The following is a 17,111-nucleotide window of genomic DNA, read 5'->3' as shown; positions in this document are numbered from 1 at the left end:
TATATATGAAAGCTAACCAAAATAGACTTTGGTGAATGCATTAAATGAAAATGTCATAGAAAGGTGAAATATTTTCTTTTTGTATGTAAGAAATTGTCAGATCAAACTCTTATAAATAGAGGCATATCTGTAACTTCATTACAACACACTAGATCAAGAGAGAGAAATAATACCATTATCCCCCTCCTCTTTTTATCTACATCCTTTGTGTGATACATTGCACTCACTCCGCTTCTATCTCTAGCAAATCTTATCTCTCTCACTTTTACTTATTTATAACAGTTTTTAATTGGTTTCATTTTTTGTAAACTGAAAGTAAGAAGAGACTTACTAGCATAAAACATACTAGATTGCTTGGCTTCAAGATGGGTGTGGATGTAAATTTCCGCCACAGAGCAATCAGTTAGTCTAAGTTCTTATCGACTCAATTGAGACATGCTATATTCTTTAAAGAACCTACAACCAACAAAATGTTAGAAATGTGCCATAAAGTCAATCATATGATGATACTTTACGAACATTTCACAGGTTAAACTAATTTAATTTAATATAAAGGGCAAAGATTATTATTTGAAATCGTCTCATATAAATGTTATATGTTTAAACGATAAGTCCAAGTAATATGTAATTGGGAGAATGTGATCTAAAGAATTCATGAGACCATTCTCTTTCGTATACATATCCTAAACGTTCCTGATTATAAGATTGTCAAGTGGGTATTGACAATCCGTTAAGATCAATATGTGTTATATCTTCTTTTCAAGAGAGTGACTGGTCTCGAGTCATTGGTGTGATTGACACCAAGACAAGCATGTAGGTGCTCAATAGAGAATGAGTCCACTGAACGCGATCAACAAGGAATTCTCATACTCATGTCATATGAAAACTTATGGTTAGGATAATGCAAAGTAGTCATTTGACCTAAGGCATCATAGTTGTCTTATGGTTAGGTCTTTGATCTTTGACTATGTCAAAGTCACTCCGTCAAGGGGTGTCCATGACATAGTTGGGGTTAAGCCACTTAGTCATAGAGGCAAGTGAATGCACAACAAGGGATCTCTAACTTTCAAACCGTTTAAGGGAGAATACTCTATGATATGATTAAGAATCTATGGCCAGAGTATGAATGAGATTTAGGAATTTGTTTCAAATCACATTCAAGGTAATCATATAAATAAGAGAATCACATTGGATAGTAGACATGAATAAACTATCAAATCAAACAATGTGGTCAAGAGTATTGTATTAGAGAAAGATCGTATTGCATTGTAATCCCAAACTAAATAGGTTCTCCACCTCTTCTGATTAGCTTGAGTAGCCATGGCATACTGCTAGGTGTTACTCATAGTTTGTGAAAGCCCTAAGGTGTATATTCACTAAAGGGAGAATTGAAAAGAAAGTTTCAATTTACAATCGATTTGAAGAGTTCTAATCGCCCATTGCCTCGCTAAAAGGAACTTAATGGATCATACACTGCGTAATATAGAGATTAAATAAACAACGGAGATGAGTAAGGATAATTAAATGGTTTAATTATTTATGGCTAAGATTAAATAATATGTTAATTAATCAAACAAATAAGTTCATTTTAGACCTCGGATTAGTTTTGGGCCTCAAGGCCTAATGGGCTTCGAATGTCAAGTCCAATAACTCAAGGTGTATGACAACTTAAAAACACAAAAGGCATGAAAGCCCAATGAACCCATATGGCCGGCCATAGAGAGTGTAAGGGAGAATTGGTTTTGATTTCAATTATGCCACTCAATGTAAGTGGCTATAGAAAGGAAAATATAACTCATTCCCTCATAAGGGTTTTCTAGAGAGAAACGAGAAAAACACAAAAACGCTATCTCTTCTCTTAGGAGGCCGGCCACCCTAGGAAGAATGGACTAGCATCAATTTCTTCCTCGGTCACTCATCTCTTCCTCAATGCTCTCCTTGGTATGGAAACTTAGAGGTTCATTTTCTTGGGAACTTGGAGAATCCATTCCCTCATCCATATCTAAGAAGTCATGGAGGCAAGAAGCAAAATTCCTCCATCCGCATCCATGGAGCCAAGGGGTAAGGAAACTAAGGAAAGAATGCCCTCAATATCCTTTGCTAAGCAAAGATCTCTTCTAATAATGATCATGCAAAAGTACTTTCAAAATAAATGCATTAACATATCTAACTAGAAGTAATATAAATATTACTATACAACAAAGCATAAGCTAATATGTAGATAATATTAAAATACAAGTTCTCACAAGGCAGGTGAATGCGCAACAAAGAATCTATAACCTTCAAACCGTTGAGGGGGAATACTTTATGATATAATTGAATCTATGGTTAGAGTATGAGTGAGATTTAAAAAGTCGTTCAAATTACATTCAACATAATCCTATAAGTAAGAGAATTACATTGGATAGTAGACATAAATAAACTATCAAGCCAAACTATGTGGTCAAGAGTATTGTATTACTTCTCACATTTCTCCTTAATCTATGAGTTTTTCACCTACTTTGGGTTTTACCATAGCAAGATTTGTGAGTTTACTACCAATGCATGCTTTCGTTAATTTGAGACTCGTATTCGCCCATTGTGCTAATGACTTCATAAACTAATCTACTTCATCCATTGAAGACCTGATTCGATGTTTTGTTTGAGTATTTACACACTCAAGGATGAGTTTTGTAGTCCTATTAGATTAATAATGTGGTCATGTAAATCCTATCGTGTATTTTTGTGGGATTCTACAATATCTCTTAGATTAGATATTAGGGAACTGTTATTAACACTACAAAAATCTCATTCTACGCTCTTCGCAAGTGTATTTTTCTTTCTAATTATAGAAAGTTTGGAGTGTAAGGTAAGATTTTTGGAGTGCCAATAATAATTTTTTGATAATATCCTATAAGAGTTAGGGTTGGGTTCGGTTTGAATTGGTTCGGTTTTTTGCCAAAACCGAAACCAAACCGAAATTTCGGTTCGGTTCGATTCGGTTCAAATTTTTTTCGGTTTATTTTCGGTTCGGTTTTTTTCGGTTTCGGTTTTTTCGGTTTGGTTTCGGTCCGGTTCGGTTTTTTTCATTATTATTATTATTATTATTATTATTATTATTTTAAGATATGGATATTGGTAAACTAGCCCAAAAGATCCAACAAACAATACAGGCCCAAGCCATAAAATACAGATCCAACAAACAATACAGGCCCAAGCCATAAAATACAACAAAAGAAAACCTAGGGTTCTACTGCATCACCCGCCGCCAAGCATCCACAAACCCTCGCCACCAACCAACCGACGCCTCGCCGATTGTAACATCCGGCCACGAGCACCTGTCCGAACACAGCCAAACAGACGAGATCCAAGGGTTTAATAAAGAGTATAGATCCAAAGACCAAAGATCTCTACCACATGAATTCAAGAACAACATCAGCCAATTTTTCTTCAAAAATTCACAAAGCATAGTCAACAAATAAATTCACATAGCATAGTCAACAAACCAAAGAAATAAAAACTATTAATCAATACACAAAAAAAAACTACCATTTTCAGCACTCAAAGAATTAAACAAGAAACAGAAAAAAAAAAAAAAAAAAAAGAGAAATTGAATACTTACTGTTAAAGAAATCCGGAGGAACACCTCCATATGAATCCCAGATTAAAAAACTATTTGGCTTGTATTTGAAAAGCAGAGATCGAAAGTTTATGGAGAAAGCAAGGAATATTAGACGAGGAGTAGAGAGACAAGAGGCATAGGATTTGGAGAGGGAAAAAATGGGGATTGTCAAATAAATTCATCACAAACCCTACGCCTCTTGTGGTAATCCTTTGAAAAGGTAAGATCCATGTTACAACCATGGACTTGGCAGGTTGGAGAGAGGAAGAGAGGAAGGAGAGTTGAAGGGAGGAAGAGAAGAAGGAATGAAAGATCGACTGAGGAAGTAGAGAGGAAGAGCAGCGGATGGGAGAGAGGGAGATAGAGAGTGAATGTTTGAGAATGAAAAGGTAAATGGGTGACGGCTGCTAGGGTTTGTAAGCTTTATAAATTTTATAAAACATTAAAGATTAGAATACCTATAAATATTATGCTGGTACAATCATAGCAATACAAACCCTACAGTCAAGTTGGCTTGAATGAGCTGTCCCCAACCTGGACGGAAGGGGTTCGAACCTTCCTTCCAGCAGGTTTTGAGTATTTATCTTTTATTTTCATATTTCGGTTCGGTTCAGTCCGGTCCGGTTTTCATACCTCAAAAACCGAAACCGAACCAACCAATTTCGGTTCGGTTCGGTTCATCAGATTCGGTTCGGTTTTTTTTTTTGTTCGGTTTTTTTCGGTCTCGATTCGGTTCGGTTGTCGGTTTTTTTCGGTTTTTGGTTTTTCCAACCCACCCCTAATAAGAGTTGTAATCCTATTGGGGTAAGAAATTTACCTTTCCTATATAAATAAAAGCACAATGGGATGAGATAACTCACACCTCATAATCACATATCTCTTTCTTGACGATGCACCCTTTCTCTCTCTGTTCTTTATATTGTTTAGTTAAATCGGCCTAAAATAGTACATTAATTATTATGAATTTTAATTTATTTTGACCTACTAAAACCAATGTTCACGAGGGTTAAAAATCCAAACGACGACGTACCATCATCGAAGTGTAGAGAATGCAATCACAAGTGTTCGCATTTTTTTTTTAACATTTTTCACACTTATCAATTAAATATTGTAAATATTTTAATGTATTCTGGTATTTTGTAAGAAGAATCAAATTACCTTAGAAAAATTCATAATAAGTGGCCAAAGTTGACCACCCTTGATCGTTAATAAGTGGCCAAAGTTGACCACCCTTGATCGTTGATCATTGTTGATTGTCTTTTTTTTTTTGAATAAACGATGTTATCTACATTAATGAGGTGGAAGAGTGAGCTAAAGCTTCACAATGGGCTAGTAATAATATGGTTCAAATTTTCCTTTGGCGAAAATCGAACCTAAGACCTCTTAGTCTCATTTACAAGTGAAGAAGAATATCACTAAACCGTAGTTCTAGCAATTAAAAGTTACTAAAATAAATTTTTTCTTAACAAGTTGAAATTACCTTTGAAACTTGATTAGTTAATATGTTAACTTGAAACCCATTATTCTCGTACCGTTTCGTGCCTGGTTAAGGATCCCAAACCATGTGGCGTAAAATTACGTTTAACCCAAAATAAAACATCATGAAAATGATGACGTGGATGAGAATGGAAGGAGTCTAGTAACAATGGTGAGTTGGCAGCGCGCTACTGGTGCAATGACGGGGTGAAAAAACGTAACTGGACAGTCATGAGTCATTATTCGGGGGGTCTAAACGCAGACTTTCAATTGAAGACTGCAAAGAAACTACTCAGATCGTCGGGGAGAGAGAGAGAGAGAGAGAGAGAGAGCCATGGCAGCTCGAAAGCGAGCTTCAACAGATTCGTCGGCACAACCCAAACCAAACGAGACCGCCTCACGGCCCAAACCCCAAGAACCCACATTAGCAGAGCCGCCGATTGCACCACCAAAGTCGGGCCTAATTCTGAAGGTCGTGCTCTTCTTCTCAGTCCCATACTTTTACCTCCTCTTCTACCACTACAAGATCGAACCAGAGCTTCGCAAATCGATTCTCATCAATGCGGGTCTCAGCCTTGCCGGGTTCTTCGTCACCGTTAAGATGATCCCCATCGCTTCCAGATACGTTCTCCGGCGCAACCTCTTTGGCTACGATATTAACAAGAAGGGTACCCCTCAGGGTACTGTCAAAGTGTGAGTATTTTTTCCATTTGTTTTGCTATATTATTCATTTGTTGAAATTATGATGTGGGTAATCGAAATTATGAGGTGGGTATGTACTAGAATTAGTTTTTAGTTGAATTCATGAACTGGGTATATGTTTGTTACCTTAAGCATTTCGCCAGGGCAGTGAATCCGGCATGTTGCATTCTAAATATCCATCTCAAATGTTTTGTTTTTTTCGAATCTTTGGAGCTCATTGCTTAGACTGTTGGTTATGAAGGCTTTTATTAAATATGAAAATCCACATATTTGACAATTGAGTGCACAGTGATTGACATCATAGTTTTGTATTTGGTTTTGCCCTTTTGATTCGCGATTAATTGACATAAGGTTTGTTCCGGAAATATGGATTGTGTATTGGAGAAGATCCTTTTTTACTTTCCAAATACATTGTCATATATATTGATCTAATGCTTCATACTCTGCACGTATTTTCCTTTTGATAATTATGGTTCCATTTGTGTTTTTCAGGCCTGAGTCACTGGGTATTGTTGTTGGAATTGTCTTCTTGGTCTTGGGAATCTTGTTTCAGTATTTTAACTTCACTGCAGATTCAAATGTAAGTGTGCTACCTTTCATTGAACTCAGGAACATACAGTTTATTTCAGCTTAAGATGAAACTTATAGATCTTGGTGACAAGAGACGTTTTATGTTGGTTTTGTTCTGTATCTTTGTCTACTTGTTTAATGTATTTATTTGCATTATTAAGGGTGTGAGTGAAGGAACCATTGCTACTTAGGAACCCAATGGGCAGGGAGAGAGATATGAGTGCATACTAAGACCATAGTCAATCTATATGCTTGCTGGAATAGGCCTCCTTTGGTAAATGGTGGTGTTATGGTGCAATCAAAGCAGGCTTAGTTAGTGTTGTAGAGATAGTCATTAGTTTGGTGTGGTTGGTGATGTAAAAGTGGCCTAGAGGGAATGTCACTGGTGGCTCAACTAGAGGCCTAGGAAGAATTTATAAATAAGGCACTTCTGGTAGAGAGCATCTCAGAATAATTAATGTTAAGTGTTTTTCTTAATTATTCGATTTTTGTTATCAGAAAGAAGAGTAAAAGAGAAAGAAAAAAGATATTAATGTGAAAAAATTGGAAAGTTAGCTTTGATTGAACCCTAAATAGATGGGGTTTTAAATTTCGTTTTGGTCCTTGGCCATTGCCTTTGGCCTTAGGAAGAGCTGGAGCAAAACGACTCAGAACAGCTGACAACCCCATCTGAACACCATACAAGTGCTGAAACTTCCTCTAGCCTCTGGATTGTTGCCGCAACCACATAGTAAGGCAATGGGTGGGAGTGGAAAATCTTTGAAATCCAGAAGCTTGTGAGGCTTAAGCCTCTAACTCTTTCACACAAAGGCACAACAAAGTATACAATTCACCAAAAAGCCATACACCTTTAGGAAGCCTGCTTTTGAGAACACTGGGAGAGAGAGGTCTTTATTCTTTGACATCAGCTTTAAAGGCTTCTTCTATTGAACTTTGTGTTTGCAAATTGTGACTGTGTTCTAATGATGGAAGACTAAATTGTTAAATATCTGAATCATGCAGTGGCTTGTCGAATACAATGCAGCATTAGCATCCATATGCTTTATGGTATTGCTTGGATTTGTAGATGATGTTCTTGATGTACCTTGGAGGGTGTGAGTATTCAATCACCATTCTAGATTTTATACCACTTAATGCATTTTTTACGGCTCTCCAGATTAATGCTATATTTTATTCCTGTGTGCTTTCTTGTAATTGAGAAGAGCAGGAAATTAGTTCTGCCATCCATTGCAGCTCTACCTCTGCTGATGGCCTATGCTGGACATACAACTATCATCATACCAAAGCCTCTTGTTCCATATACTGGGCTTGAGGTTTTGGACCTAGGTATTCTCGCAATATAGTTATTTAACTCTAATACAGTTACTTTCGTCACACCTCCCGCTCTCCCCCTCTCCCTCTGTTACACATACACCCCAAAAAGGATGCTAGATTTAGTTTTGTTAATTTTCCCTCATGTAAATGTAGTGAGATGCCATTAAGATCTCGAAGTATTGTAAAATGTAAAGGATATAATTTTTTCAAAGTGTATATCTTGCTGGTGAAAATAGAAAAGGTATATCCTTTATTTTGTGTTATATCTGGAAATATTGAGCATGTAAAAGTGTGCACTAGAAGGTAGCCACGTACTTATCAATTCTGAATTCCAAGGAATCAGACCGATTATTAGCTTTTGCACTTATGGATGACAAGGAACAGATTTCCTGTCATTGGTCCAAGTTATACTCATCACATGCCCTTAATTCATCTTGTAGTTTTTATGTCTCTGCATATATAGCCAACTTGTCTTGGAAATGATTTACTATATAAAAGACTTAAATTTTTTCTATTTATCTAATCTGACTGTATATAATTATTTTCTAAAATGTAATGGAAGTGATGTAGTTTTTTATCTTAACAATCATAATCATCATTCAATGGCATGAATATTGACTATAAATTAGCATCAAACCGAGTCACTAGGATGCAACTCGCAAACAGAGGCATAGGGAAACTTCTGCATCTTTCTGTTATGTGTTTGAAATTTGTATAATCCAAATTTGAGAAAACAATAGATAAATTGATCATATGCACTAGGTAGCAATTGAAATTATCTATTTATATGCAGTAATATCCTAAAAGTTTACCACGCTTGTATATTAACAAATGGATTCTTATCCTTTCATAAATATGTTCCTTTTTAATGTGAAGGATGGATTTATAAACTGTACATGGGACTTTTGGCGGTTTTCTGCACAAACTCCATAAATATTCATGCTGGCTTGAATGGTCTTGAAGTTGGGCAGACGGTTGTTATTGCAGCTGCTGTAAGTATACGGACTTATGAAACAGTTGAAGTCGAACTCTATTTTGAAAATGACACGTGCGACTGATTGCAGGTTTTAATACATAATATCATGCAAATCGGGGCATCTGCAGATTCTGAGTATAAGATGGCACATGCATTCTCTATATATCTTGTCCAACCCTTATTAGCCACCTCTTTGGGATTGCTCTCTTACAACTGGTGAAGCTGCTTGTTGAATTTATTTACTGAGTTGCCTATGCTTATGGCTTTCTTCTTGCATCAGACATTAACATTTCCTTTCTCTTTAATTTAGGTATCCTTCTTCAGCTTTCGTTGGAGATACTTACACATATTTTGCTGGGATGACGATGGCTGTAGCTGGGATTTTAGGCCATTTTAGGTGTGTTCTCCATTATCTTTAAATTTCACTATTAATACAAATGATATGTGGACCTTAATTTGCATAATTTTAATGTGGCTTGCCGTACTATGGGCAGTCCTTATCACTAGATAGTTTTCTAACTGGAACTCACAATCTTGCATAGCTAAAAGGAACTACGGTAAATTCCTTGTTTTCTCTTTCAAATCTGTGGCATAGCTGGAAGGTCAAAATTTGGCTGTCTTGTTTCAATTAATAATTCTGTCATTTTTATTTTTAATTTTATGCAAATATGGTTGTTTCTGCTTTTGCTTAACCTTTAAAATCTCATATCATACAGGTCGTTTTTCCTCTGATGTTTACTCATAACAGTAAGCTGTTTTTTTTACCCAAAAAAACAGTAAGATGTTTTTTGACCAAAAAAACAGTAAGATGTTTAAGAATTGAACCTTAAGCTGTACTACTTGGATGCAATTCGTTAGAAAAAAATTGTGGATCTTATCATGACCACCTTTTAGCTAAACAGAAAAAGTATTAAGTACTAGCATTGAATGAGGGGTCAAAGTATAATTCTCATGAGATGACCCCACAGAGTGTAGTACAAAGTTAACAATATATACACCTTATGCAACGAGGCTGTTTCTTTCCCCATACGTACTTTTTGTCGACTACTATCTAGCATACTCATACAGTCGCTGATGGTAAACTCTTTTCTTCTTTCTAATTTTGTCTCAGCGAAACACTCCTGATTTTCTTTGCACCTCAAGTATTGAACTTTCTCTTGTCAATGCCCCAGGTTTGACTCATCTCTCTCTCTGTCTGTCTCTCTCTCTCTCTCTCTCTCTCACACACACACACGCACACAGAGTCACAGACACACGTGACATCTGAAATTCATGACATGTAAAGCATCTTATACTGTTTCGTGTTTTCAGCTTGCTGGAATTGTTCCATGTCCACGGCATCGTCTGCCTAGGTAACTTTGTATAAATTCGAACAGACAGTTCAGAAATTGCTGGAGGCATCTTATGGGAATGATTGTTATAAATATCTCACGTGTCTTTTTACGTCAGGTTTGATCCTGAAACTGGACTGCTGACTGGGACAAAGGATGGGACGGTTGTAAACCTTTTTCTAAGACGATTTGGCAGGATGACAGAGAAGTCACTTTGCATCTCTCTTCTAGTTTTCCAGGTGATTATTCATGTTACTTTTGCCTATAACTGCATTTTTAGGAAAAATAAAGGAAAGATCCCGCTGAACTACTTTTAATCCTTCCGGTGCATATGAGCGTTTCCCATTTTGAGAATAAAGTGATTCTGTTGGCATGAATCATGATTATGTTGTGTCAGTCCATCCCCTTACAAGTTGATCCAGCTGAACTACCCATATAAGTTTACAACGTACCCAACTAGATATTGTAATATACCGTGAATATGTTTCTCAGATTTATTTGGAGAATCAGGCACTAAGAAGCCCACAGAGTCACACAGTGGCCTCAGGAAGGGGTTTAAGTCTTGGTACATTGCTTTAAACAAAATGCATTCATCTCTTAAAAATGGGGTTTTAGTGACTTTTGGCTCCAGGTGGAACCTTATGGACGGTTAGCCTGGTATCAAGATAATGCACATTCTTTGTAGTCTTGTTGTGCTATTCACGATCTCTGTTCTGTAGCTCGGATGCATTCCAGAAACTTGTTCAAGATATTCTCTGTGTTTGACGATCCGGACAGTGCCTGTTTGGAGGTTCTTTGGGTTAGAGCTCAGTTTTTATCTCTGGGCTTCAGTTTCCTAGAGTTTAGAGGAATTTCACCCTAGTGAAAGATGGCTACTTTCTAGTTGGTCTTAGGTCCTTTACGAGCTTTGTTGAGTCGGTTGTTTTTCCATGCTTTTGTTGTATTTTGTGGCTTGGGTGGTCTTGATCACCCTTTTTGTTTCTTCTCTTTGGGTTCACGTGCATGCTTGCGTTTTAACCGCGTTATTTGTATGTTTCTCATTTGTTGAACGCCTTCACGCAACAGGCTACGGCATGCTGCTTCTGTTTCCTGCTGAGGTATTTTCTTGCTGGCTGGTACAAATGAGGTGGAAAAGATGAAAGTAACTTCGGGCTGATCTTATTAACACGCGCATTTGATTACCGGTGGTGGAAGCATGTTGTACTGTATCATTTCCTGCAGGCGGGTTGATGGCAGATGCTCGAGAGAACATCTTGTGAGTAAAATACAAATGACTAGTTTGAAGTTTTGACATCCTTAAGATGGTTGATTCCAACTTGTATTTGTTTATAGTATCTTAAACAAAGACGAGAAATGTTAAATTTAGACATACAAAATTTGTACTTTGGCACTAGAAGTTCAAGATGAGAAAATCAAACCTTACTTGAAGTTCAATCGTAAAAAGATTATTGGTGATGCGGGTCGCATGCACTATCGTCTGCAGCTTGTAGTGACTGTTTGAACGAAAGGAAAGCTTTACATCCATGTCCAAAACCAGCCTAGCGCTAAGAAAAATTTCGCTAAAAACACAGGAAACCATTAGACACACCAATGTTTTATGAGTTCAACTAAAACAGAAGGAATTAATCTGTAAGCTGTAAAAGGGAGACATTAAGGAGACATTAAGGAAACAGTAGGCATACCGAACAATTCGTAAAATGTCTGAAAACAAGCCTTCAACGTTGCATAACAAACGAGTAATCGAAAGCAATGTACAAGAGCAGGGAGGATTTTGACTCGAACAAAACCCTCTTTCAAATGGGTTCCTTCACAGTTAAAAATAAAGTTGAACACCAATATCTGCCTGAATACAGTACTAGAAGCATTGTACAGAAGTTTTAGCTTGGACAAAACTGTCTCACTATAATCCATGTATCCGCAAGTAACCCACCAAATCTTTATCATCTTTCGAAAGTCTATCTCGAACTGAGCAGGTCCTAATCCGCATCCATTGCCTGGCCTTTGCAATTTGTACTGGAATCCACATCCATTGCCTGATCCTTCTAACTTGTACTGTAATCCACATCCATTGCCTGATCTTTCTCATTGGTACTGCTGGACCACAGTTTGATGGTTCCGTCATGTGATACAGTAGCAATTTGATGCCCGTCTGCTATCAACAACATAAGTTGGGAAATTAATCCAGAAACTAGCTTTCCAGCACAACAATTAGATAACTAGTCAACCCGAAAAGTACCCGAGTGGGTTAAAAAGGTACTCTTATTTTAAGAAATTATTAAAAAGCAGAAGCAGGTTAAGAAGAGCTTTTAGAAACTAGTTAATTCCAAACAAAACCCAAGAAGGAAAGAAAAGCAAGAAGAAAAAAAGAAGAAAAGAACTGGAGGTGCAGTTACAGGGTCTACGATACAGAATTTGAATGGCTAAGTGGCACAGAGATATTCATATATCATAACGATATAAAGGGAACTACAGAGTTTAAGTATTTCCAAAAACAGTGTCACGGAGAGGGAAATAAAAATAGAGAACGGGAAGAAAAAAGGGGTAAGGGGTTAAGTGGAGGAGCATTTGCAGGTTAATGAGTTGTCTTGAGCTGCAACAGACAAAAGTTTGTTTGCTTTCATAACCTAGGATTACAAGGCAATGCACATGTTCATATCCTTCTAATTTCAGACTTAGTAGATCAAACAGTGCCACTAGCTCAAGATACGATTGTTCTAAGGGCCCCTTAGAAACCTTTGAAAGCATTACACTTTAGAGAAAAACACTTCAAGCTCAATACTTGTGGTAAAAATACCCGGGCTGACTTTGTAACAGGTGAAGGGCACCAAAATAATTTCCCAACTAAGAATCAATTAGAGTATGAATAGTGGATAGATGAGGGTTATTTCTCCAAATGAGCTTTTAAAGTGTTTTTGTGTAAATCTTGTACTTGTCCGTGTGTGTGTCTTCTAATTTATTATTATTCGATATGACCATTGCCTCATTAGTTACAGCATCATGCGATTAAAAACATTGTTTCAGAACCAATCATTCTGAATAATTATTTTAAATAAATATGATTAATTGTGAAGCTCCGACTAGAATTCCCACTTATGACCCCAGAAAAACAATGCAAAATATGATGCAATACCTCCTAAGGTAACAGCTTTAAAGAGCAGCTGGTAGGGACGCACTAACAATTGTTGAGATTTTGGGGTTTTGATATTGACTTAAAAATGTTTGGGTGAGACTTTACTGTTTGAAAATCTAAACTTAAGTACAAACTGATCGCAACAAACCTTCATGGACTCAACATAATTAACTACAACTTATCACTTTATTTTGACAGGGGTCTCTACAGTTAAATTAATCCATAAAATTGAGCTAACTTGGTGATATCAAAACACGATGACAAGGTCCGATTGCAGTTGTACACAGATGAAAGTCTGAACCAACTATATAAGGGAGGAATAAGTATGATCTGGTATAGTACAAAGTTGGAGAGGGGTGAAAAATGTAAGAGTGCCTACATGTAACATATGTATACAGTACATATCGAAAGGTGTACATGGTAACACATATCAAAAGGTGAGATACATTCACAGCTCTGCCTGCCACACTTCGTTCCACTTATCAATTTCTTATTACACAAAAATCCACTCATTCTAATTACGGATTAGTAGACCTATGCCATGATACAGTCATACACCCAAAAAATCCATCCATACTTTTTATCAATAAAGTCCATGCATATCTTAGGTTGGTGAAACAAGAAATAATAATGAAAAAAATTTGCATAACTTGGACGAGGAAACTTACCTCCTGAAATATCCAAAGATGCAACTTTTTCTTCATGTCCAGAGAGCGTTTTGACAGGCTTAAATCCCGGGCTGACCATATCTGGCAAAGATGAAATATTTCATAGTCGAGACATGAAACCAAAAAAATAGTAATAACAAATAATAACTACATCTCGTATCAATTCAGAAATCCAGGTTCTCAAAAGAAGTATACCTTTGCTGTCAAATCATATGAAGCAGTTACAAGGAAATATCCGTCTTGAGGCTCAAACTTGACCTGTGATATGAGATTGGAATGTGCTGGAATGGTGTATATGGATTTCCTTTTTCGTAAATCCCATATCCTGCAAGTATTGTCTTCACCCCCAGTGGCTAAATAATAGCCATTTGCTGAGAAACTGAGTGCAAGAACCTGAAAGATAGCCAAATACATGAATGAATCATGAACAATAAAAAACTATAACTAATAGCCCTTAGATAACACTAGAGAAAAATTAGAGTCTCACTTTCTTGACATGGCCTTCAAAGGCAAGAATACTTCTACCATTACGGAGGTTCTAAACACGAGTAAGTGCATCCAGTCCAGAGGATCCCACCAATGATCCATCAGGATGGAAGTCTATCCCACAGACACTCCCACTGTGACCATCTTGAGGACGCAACTCTTCACCAGTTTCTACATCCCATAACCTCCATGTCTGGTCGAAGCTAGTTGTACCCAAGTACTTTCCTGATGGATGAAAGGCAATTCGTGCCAGATGGTCTAAATGGCCCTTATATGTCACCAGCTGAGTTCCTTCAGTATTCCACAACCTTGCTGTCCGGTCAGCAGAGGCAGTTGCCAAGAGGTTATGCACAGGAGAAAACTGAACATCAGCCAGTCGCTCCGTGTGTCCCTTTAAAGTGGCAACCTTCTTTGCATCAGGCATGCTCCACAACTTGGCAACTCCACTTATAGCACTGACAAAAGCAAAACAACAGGAAAAATCAATTCAACCTCTTGTACATACAATAGTAGTCTCGCAAAATCTATCACCCTAATAAAACAAACAAATCATGGCCACCCTCCTACGAGAACCGAGTTAGCAATGGCATTTTGATATGAAAAGGATGAAACTTTCTTCACTGGTACTGACATGTTTATCTCTCAACCCAAGATGGCTATAGTCATCGAAAATCAAATAGCAGGAAATAAACCACGAACTGTTTAACTTAGCAATCAATTAAATTTGCAATTTAGACACCATAAAAGAGAGGCGAGGAGATACATACACCAAGTGGCAAGCAGTTGGCTATCGTGTGAGAAAGAACAACCTGAAAGTGGCCTATCATCCCCAATCTCACTGCAATCAAGTTCCAAACTTTTTGCCTGCTCCAAAACAAAGTCCAACTCTGCATCCATATCCTCATCTGGGTCATCCTTCTTCCTTCGAGCCCGTTCGAGCCGCGAGGCTGCCCTCCTAATGGAGTACTTGGCAATGTCAATCCTAGCATTCAACAAAGCTTTGGACCCTTCAGTGTAAAAAGCGTACTGAACAATTTGATCATCACCATCCTCCAATGCAGCAGAAGAAGCCGCAGCCTCCTCCTCCTCATGAACTTTCAACAACCTCTCCAACTCCCCTTGGGAATCAAGCCTCGCCATGATCATCCTCAACCTGTCTCGCCTTTCCATCTCTCTCTCCCCAAAGAGGAGTAATGGGTTCGCCGAGCCGCCGAAGCCAAGCCCTCACGGCCATGTCGTTGGTGGGAACAGCAAGAGCAGAAGCACGGCGCTTCATTAGTAGCTCCTGCATTGTTTTCTCCTGCTGCTCTCTCACCACCCTGCTCTCTTCCGATGTCTCGTACTCCCCACCCGAGACGACGCCGGTGGGTCGTGGAGGCTCCTCCAAGTCAGAATCATCCGAGTCGCTTGTGCTCGTCCTCGCTTCCCCATTTTGTGGTGGCGGTGTGAGTACAGGAGCGCGGAGTGGAGCAAGTGGGGGTGCTGCAACAGATGCGTCCATGACAGTTGATAGAGGTTTCTCCTCCTCCATGGTAATCTGAATACCTCACAAGGAATTACTTTCCCTGTCTTTCTCGTTTTTTCCCAGTGAGACGTATAAAACGAACATTTGGCGTGCAATATGACAAGGAGAACTCCCATTGTTTGCCTTTTTCTTCTATGAAAATAAAAATAATAATCTCTTCTCTGTATATAAAGCCAGGATCTACATTAATTTAGTAAACTTCTCTTTTGTCTCTCATTTGCCACTTAATACAACTAGATTCACTCGTACGTGAAAGACGTTCGATTCTCGTCGGATGCAAATTTAATCACATTATTGCTAATTTTTTGTGAAATTAAGCCCACATCTTCCCTTCTTTCTCCTTAAAGTAGATAATATCGTCTGTTAAAAAAAAATTACCCTTGATTATTTCTGCTTACTAATATAATTTTGGCGAGTAAATTGTAGTTATGGTCCCTTAATTTTAACTTAATTGGAGTAATAGTTTCTCAACTAAAAATTCATTATCATTGGTCCCTCAACTCATCAAAACATGCAACTATGGTTCCTCAACTAAAAATCCATTATCATTGGTCCCTCAACTTTAATTCAACTGGAGAAATGGTCCCTTAACTTTAACCTAATTGTAGCAATGGTCCTTCTAACATAACTCGTTTAACAAAAATTTTGACGTAATTGACGAAAATGACCATAATTACACACTTTGATGAGTTGAGGAAGTCTAATTATATAAATGGTTATTCCAACATAACTTATTTTGACAAAATTTTGACGAAATTGATTAAAATGACTATAGTTACACATTTTTATAAGTTGAGGGACCAATGGTAATGAATTTTTAGTTGATGAACCATTACTTCAATTTGATTAAAATTAAGAGATCATTGTTACAATTTACCCTAATTTTGGCTGGGGAGTTCTGATAGTACGAGTGTTAGTCCTATTTTGGCATTTCGCAACAGCAGCACGAATTGAGGGCAAAATAGTAAAACGAATACGGAAAAGAAGTTGGGGAAAAAAAAAACGCCTTCTCCGTCTCCATCAGTCAACTTTCCCAAACAAAAGTCGCTCTCTGTTTTTGTGCATGTGTTAATTTTCCATTTTTTTTTTCTGCAAAATCATGAGATGATCAAGGGCGCAGACACCACCAAAAGGGCTCGTCCGCCTCCACCAATCAATTTTCCCAACCAAACACTTTTGACTGTACCAATTTTATTTTAACAGCTTGTGGCACCCTCATTCAATACTAATATGATACGTATAAACACACGTAGCATGATATTATTAGATTGGAAATCCATAGTGGACCACACGGCATGATAATATTGGTCTCCCGAGGATAGTGAACCCGAT

The 17,111-nt window shown here is 37.6% G+C and overlaps 2 protein-coding genes, 1 long non-coding RNA gene and 1 pseudogene across 3 annotated transcripts; 1 reads left to right on the top strand and 3 right to left on the bottom strand.

Annotated features, from left to right (window-relative positions):
* Positions 1 to 3,135: 3,135 nt before the first annotated feature.
* Positions 3,136 to 3,982, bottom strand: LOC139191385 (uncharacterized). Its single transcript, XR_011575426.1, has 2 exons — positions 3,602 to 3,982; positions 3,136 to 3,317 (listed from the first exon to the last, which is right to left on the bottom strand). It is a non-coding gene; the product is annotated as an uncharacterized lncRNA (long non-coding RNA).
* Positions 3,983 to 5,232: 1,250 nt separating this feature from the next.
* LOC103431046 (uncharacterized) lies at positions 5,233 to 11,398 on the top strand. Its single transcript, XM_008369191.4, has 11 exons — positions 5,233 to 5,770; positions 6,272 to 6,359; positions 7,352 to 7,443; positions 7,557 to 7,675; positions 8,540 to 8,655; positions 8,728 to 8,855; positions 8,950 to 9,036; positions 9,751 to 9,811; positions 9,951 to 9,991; positions 10,089 to 10,209; positions 11,036 to 11,398. The coding sequence occupies exons 1-11, from the start codon at positions 5,412 to 5,414 to the stop codon at positions 11,093 to 11,095; spliced, it is 1,272 nt and encodes a 423-aa protein (XP_008367413.3). The 5' UTR covers positions 5,233 to 5,411; the 3' UTR covers positions 11,096 to 11,398.
* A 2,227-nt stretch (positions 11,399 to 13,625) lies between these two features.
* LOC103431048 (U4/U6 small nuclear ribonucleoprotein PRP4-like protein) lies at positions 13,626 to 14,678 on the bottom strand. The gene is made up of 4 exons (XM_070811704.1): positions 14,346 to 14,678; positions 13,964 to 14,161; positions 13,769 to 13,849; positions 13,626 to 13,634 (listed from the first exon to the last, which is right to left on the bottom strand). Exons 1-4 carry the CDS (start codon positions 14,676 to 14,678, stop codon positions 13,626 to 13,628), a joined length of 621 nt encoding a protein of 206 aa, XP_070667805.1.
* LOC139187564 (U4/U6 small nuclear ribonucleoprotein PRP4-like protein) lies at positions 14,572 to 15,834 on the bottom strand (annotated as a pseudogene).
* Between the last annotated feature and the right edge of the window lie 1,277 nt (positions 15,835 to 17,111).

Source organism: Malus domestica, chromosome 14 (genome assembly GCF_042453785.1).
Source record: "Malus domestica chromosome 14, GDT2T_hap1".
NCBI classification, from domain to species: Eukaryota; Viridiplantae; Streptophyta; class Magnoliopsida; order Rosales; family Rosaceae; genus Malus; species Malus domestica.
This window is presented reverse-complemented; position numbering and strand designations above follow the sequence as displayed.

What these genes read in the sequence shown, in the direction of transcription:
- LOC103431046 (XM_008369191.4), top strand. Translation starts at nt 5,412, where the DNA reads ATGGCAGCTCGAAAGCGAGCTTCAACAGATTCGTCGGCACAACCCAAA. An exon ending in TTCTCTTGTCAATGCCCCAG is followed by an intron (nt 9,812 to 9,950) that starts GTTTGACTCATC and finishes TCGTGTTTTCAG; the next exon opens with CTTGCTGGAATTGTTCCATG. An exon ending in TCTCTCTTCTAGTTTTCCAG is followed by an intron (nt 10,210 to 11,035) that starts GTGATTATTCAT and finishes TTCACGCAACAG; the next exon opens with GCTACGGCATGCTGCTTCTG.
- LOC103431048 (XM_070811704.1), bottom strand. Translation starts at nt 14,678, where the DNA reads ATGCCTGATGCAAAGAAGGTTGCCACTTTAAAGGGACACACGGAGCGA. An exon ending in TCCATCCTGATGGATCATTG is followed by an intron (nt 14,162 to 14,345) that starts GTGGGATCCTCT and finishes GCTATCTTTCAG; the next exon opens with GTTCTTGCACTCAGTTTCTC. An exon ending in CATATGATTTGACAGCAAAG is followed by an intron (nt 13,850 to 13,963) that starts GTATACTTCTTT and finishes CATCTTTGCCAG; the next exon opens with ATATGGTCAGCCCGGGATTT.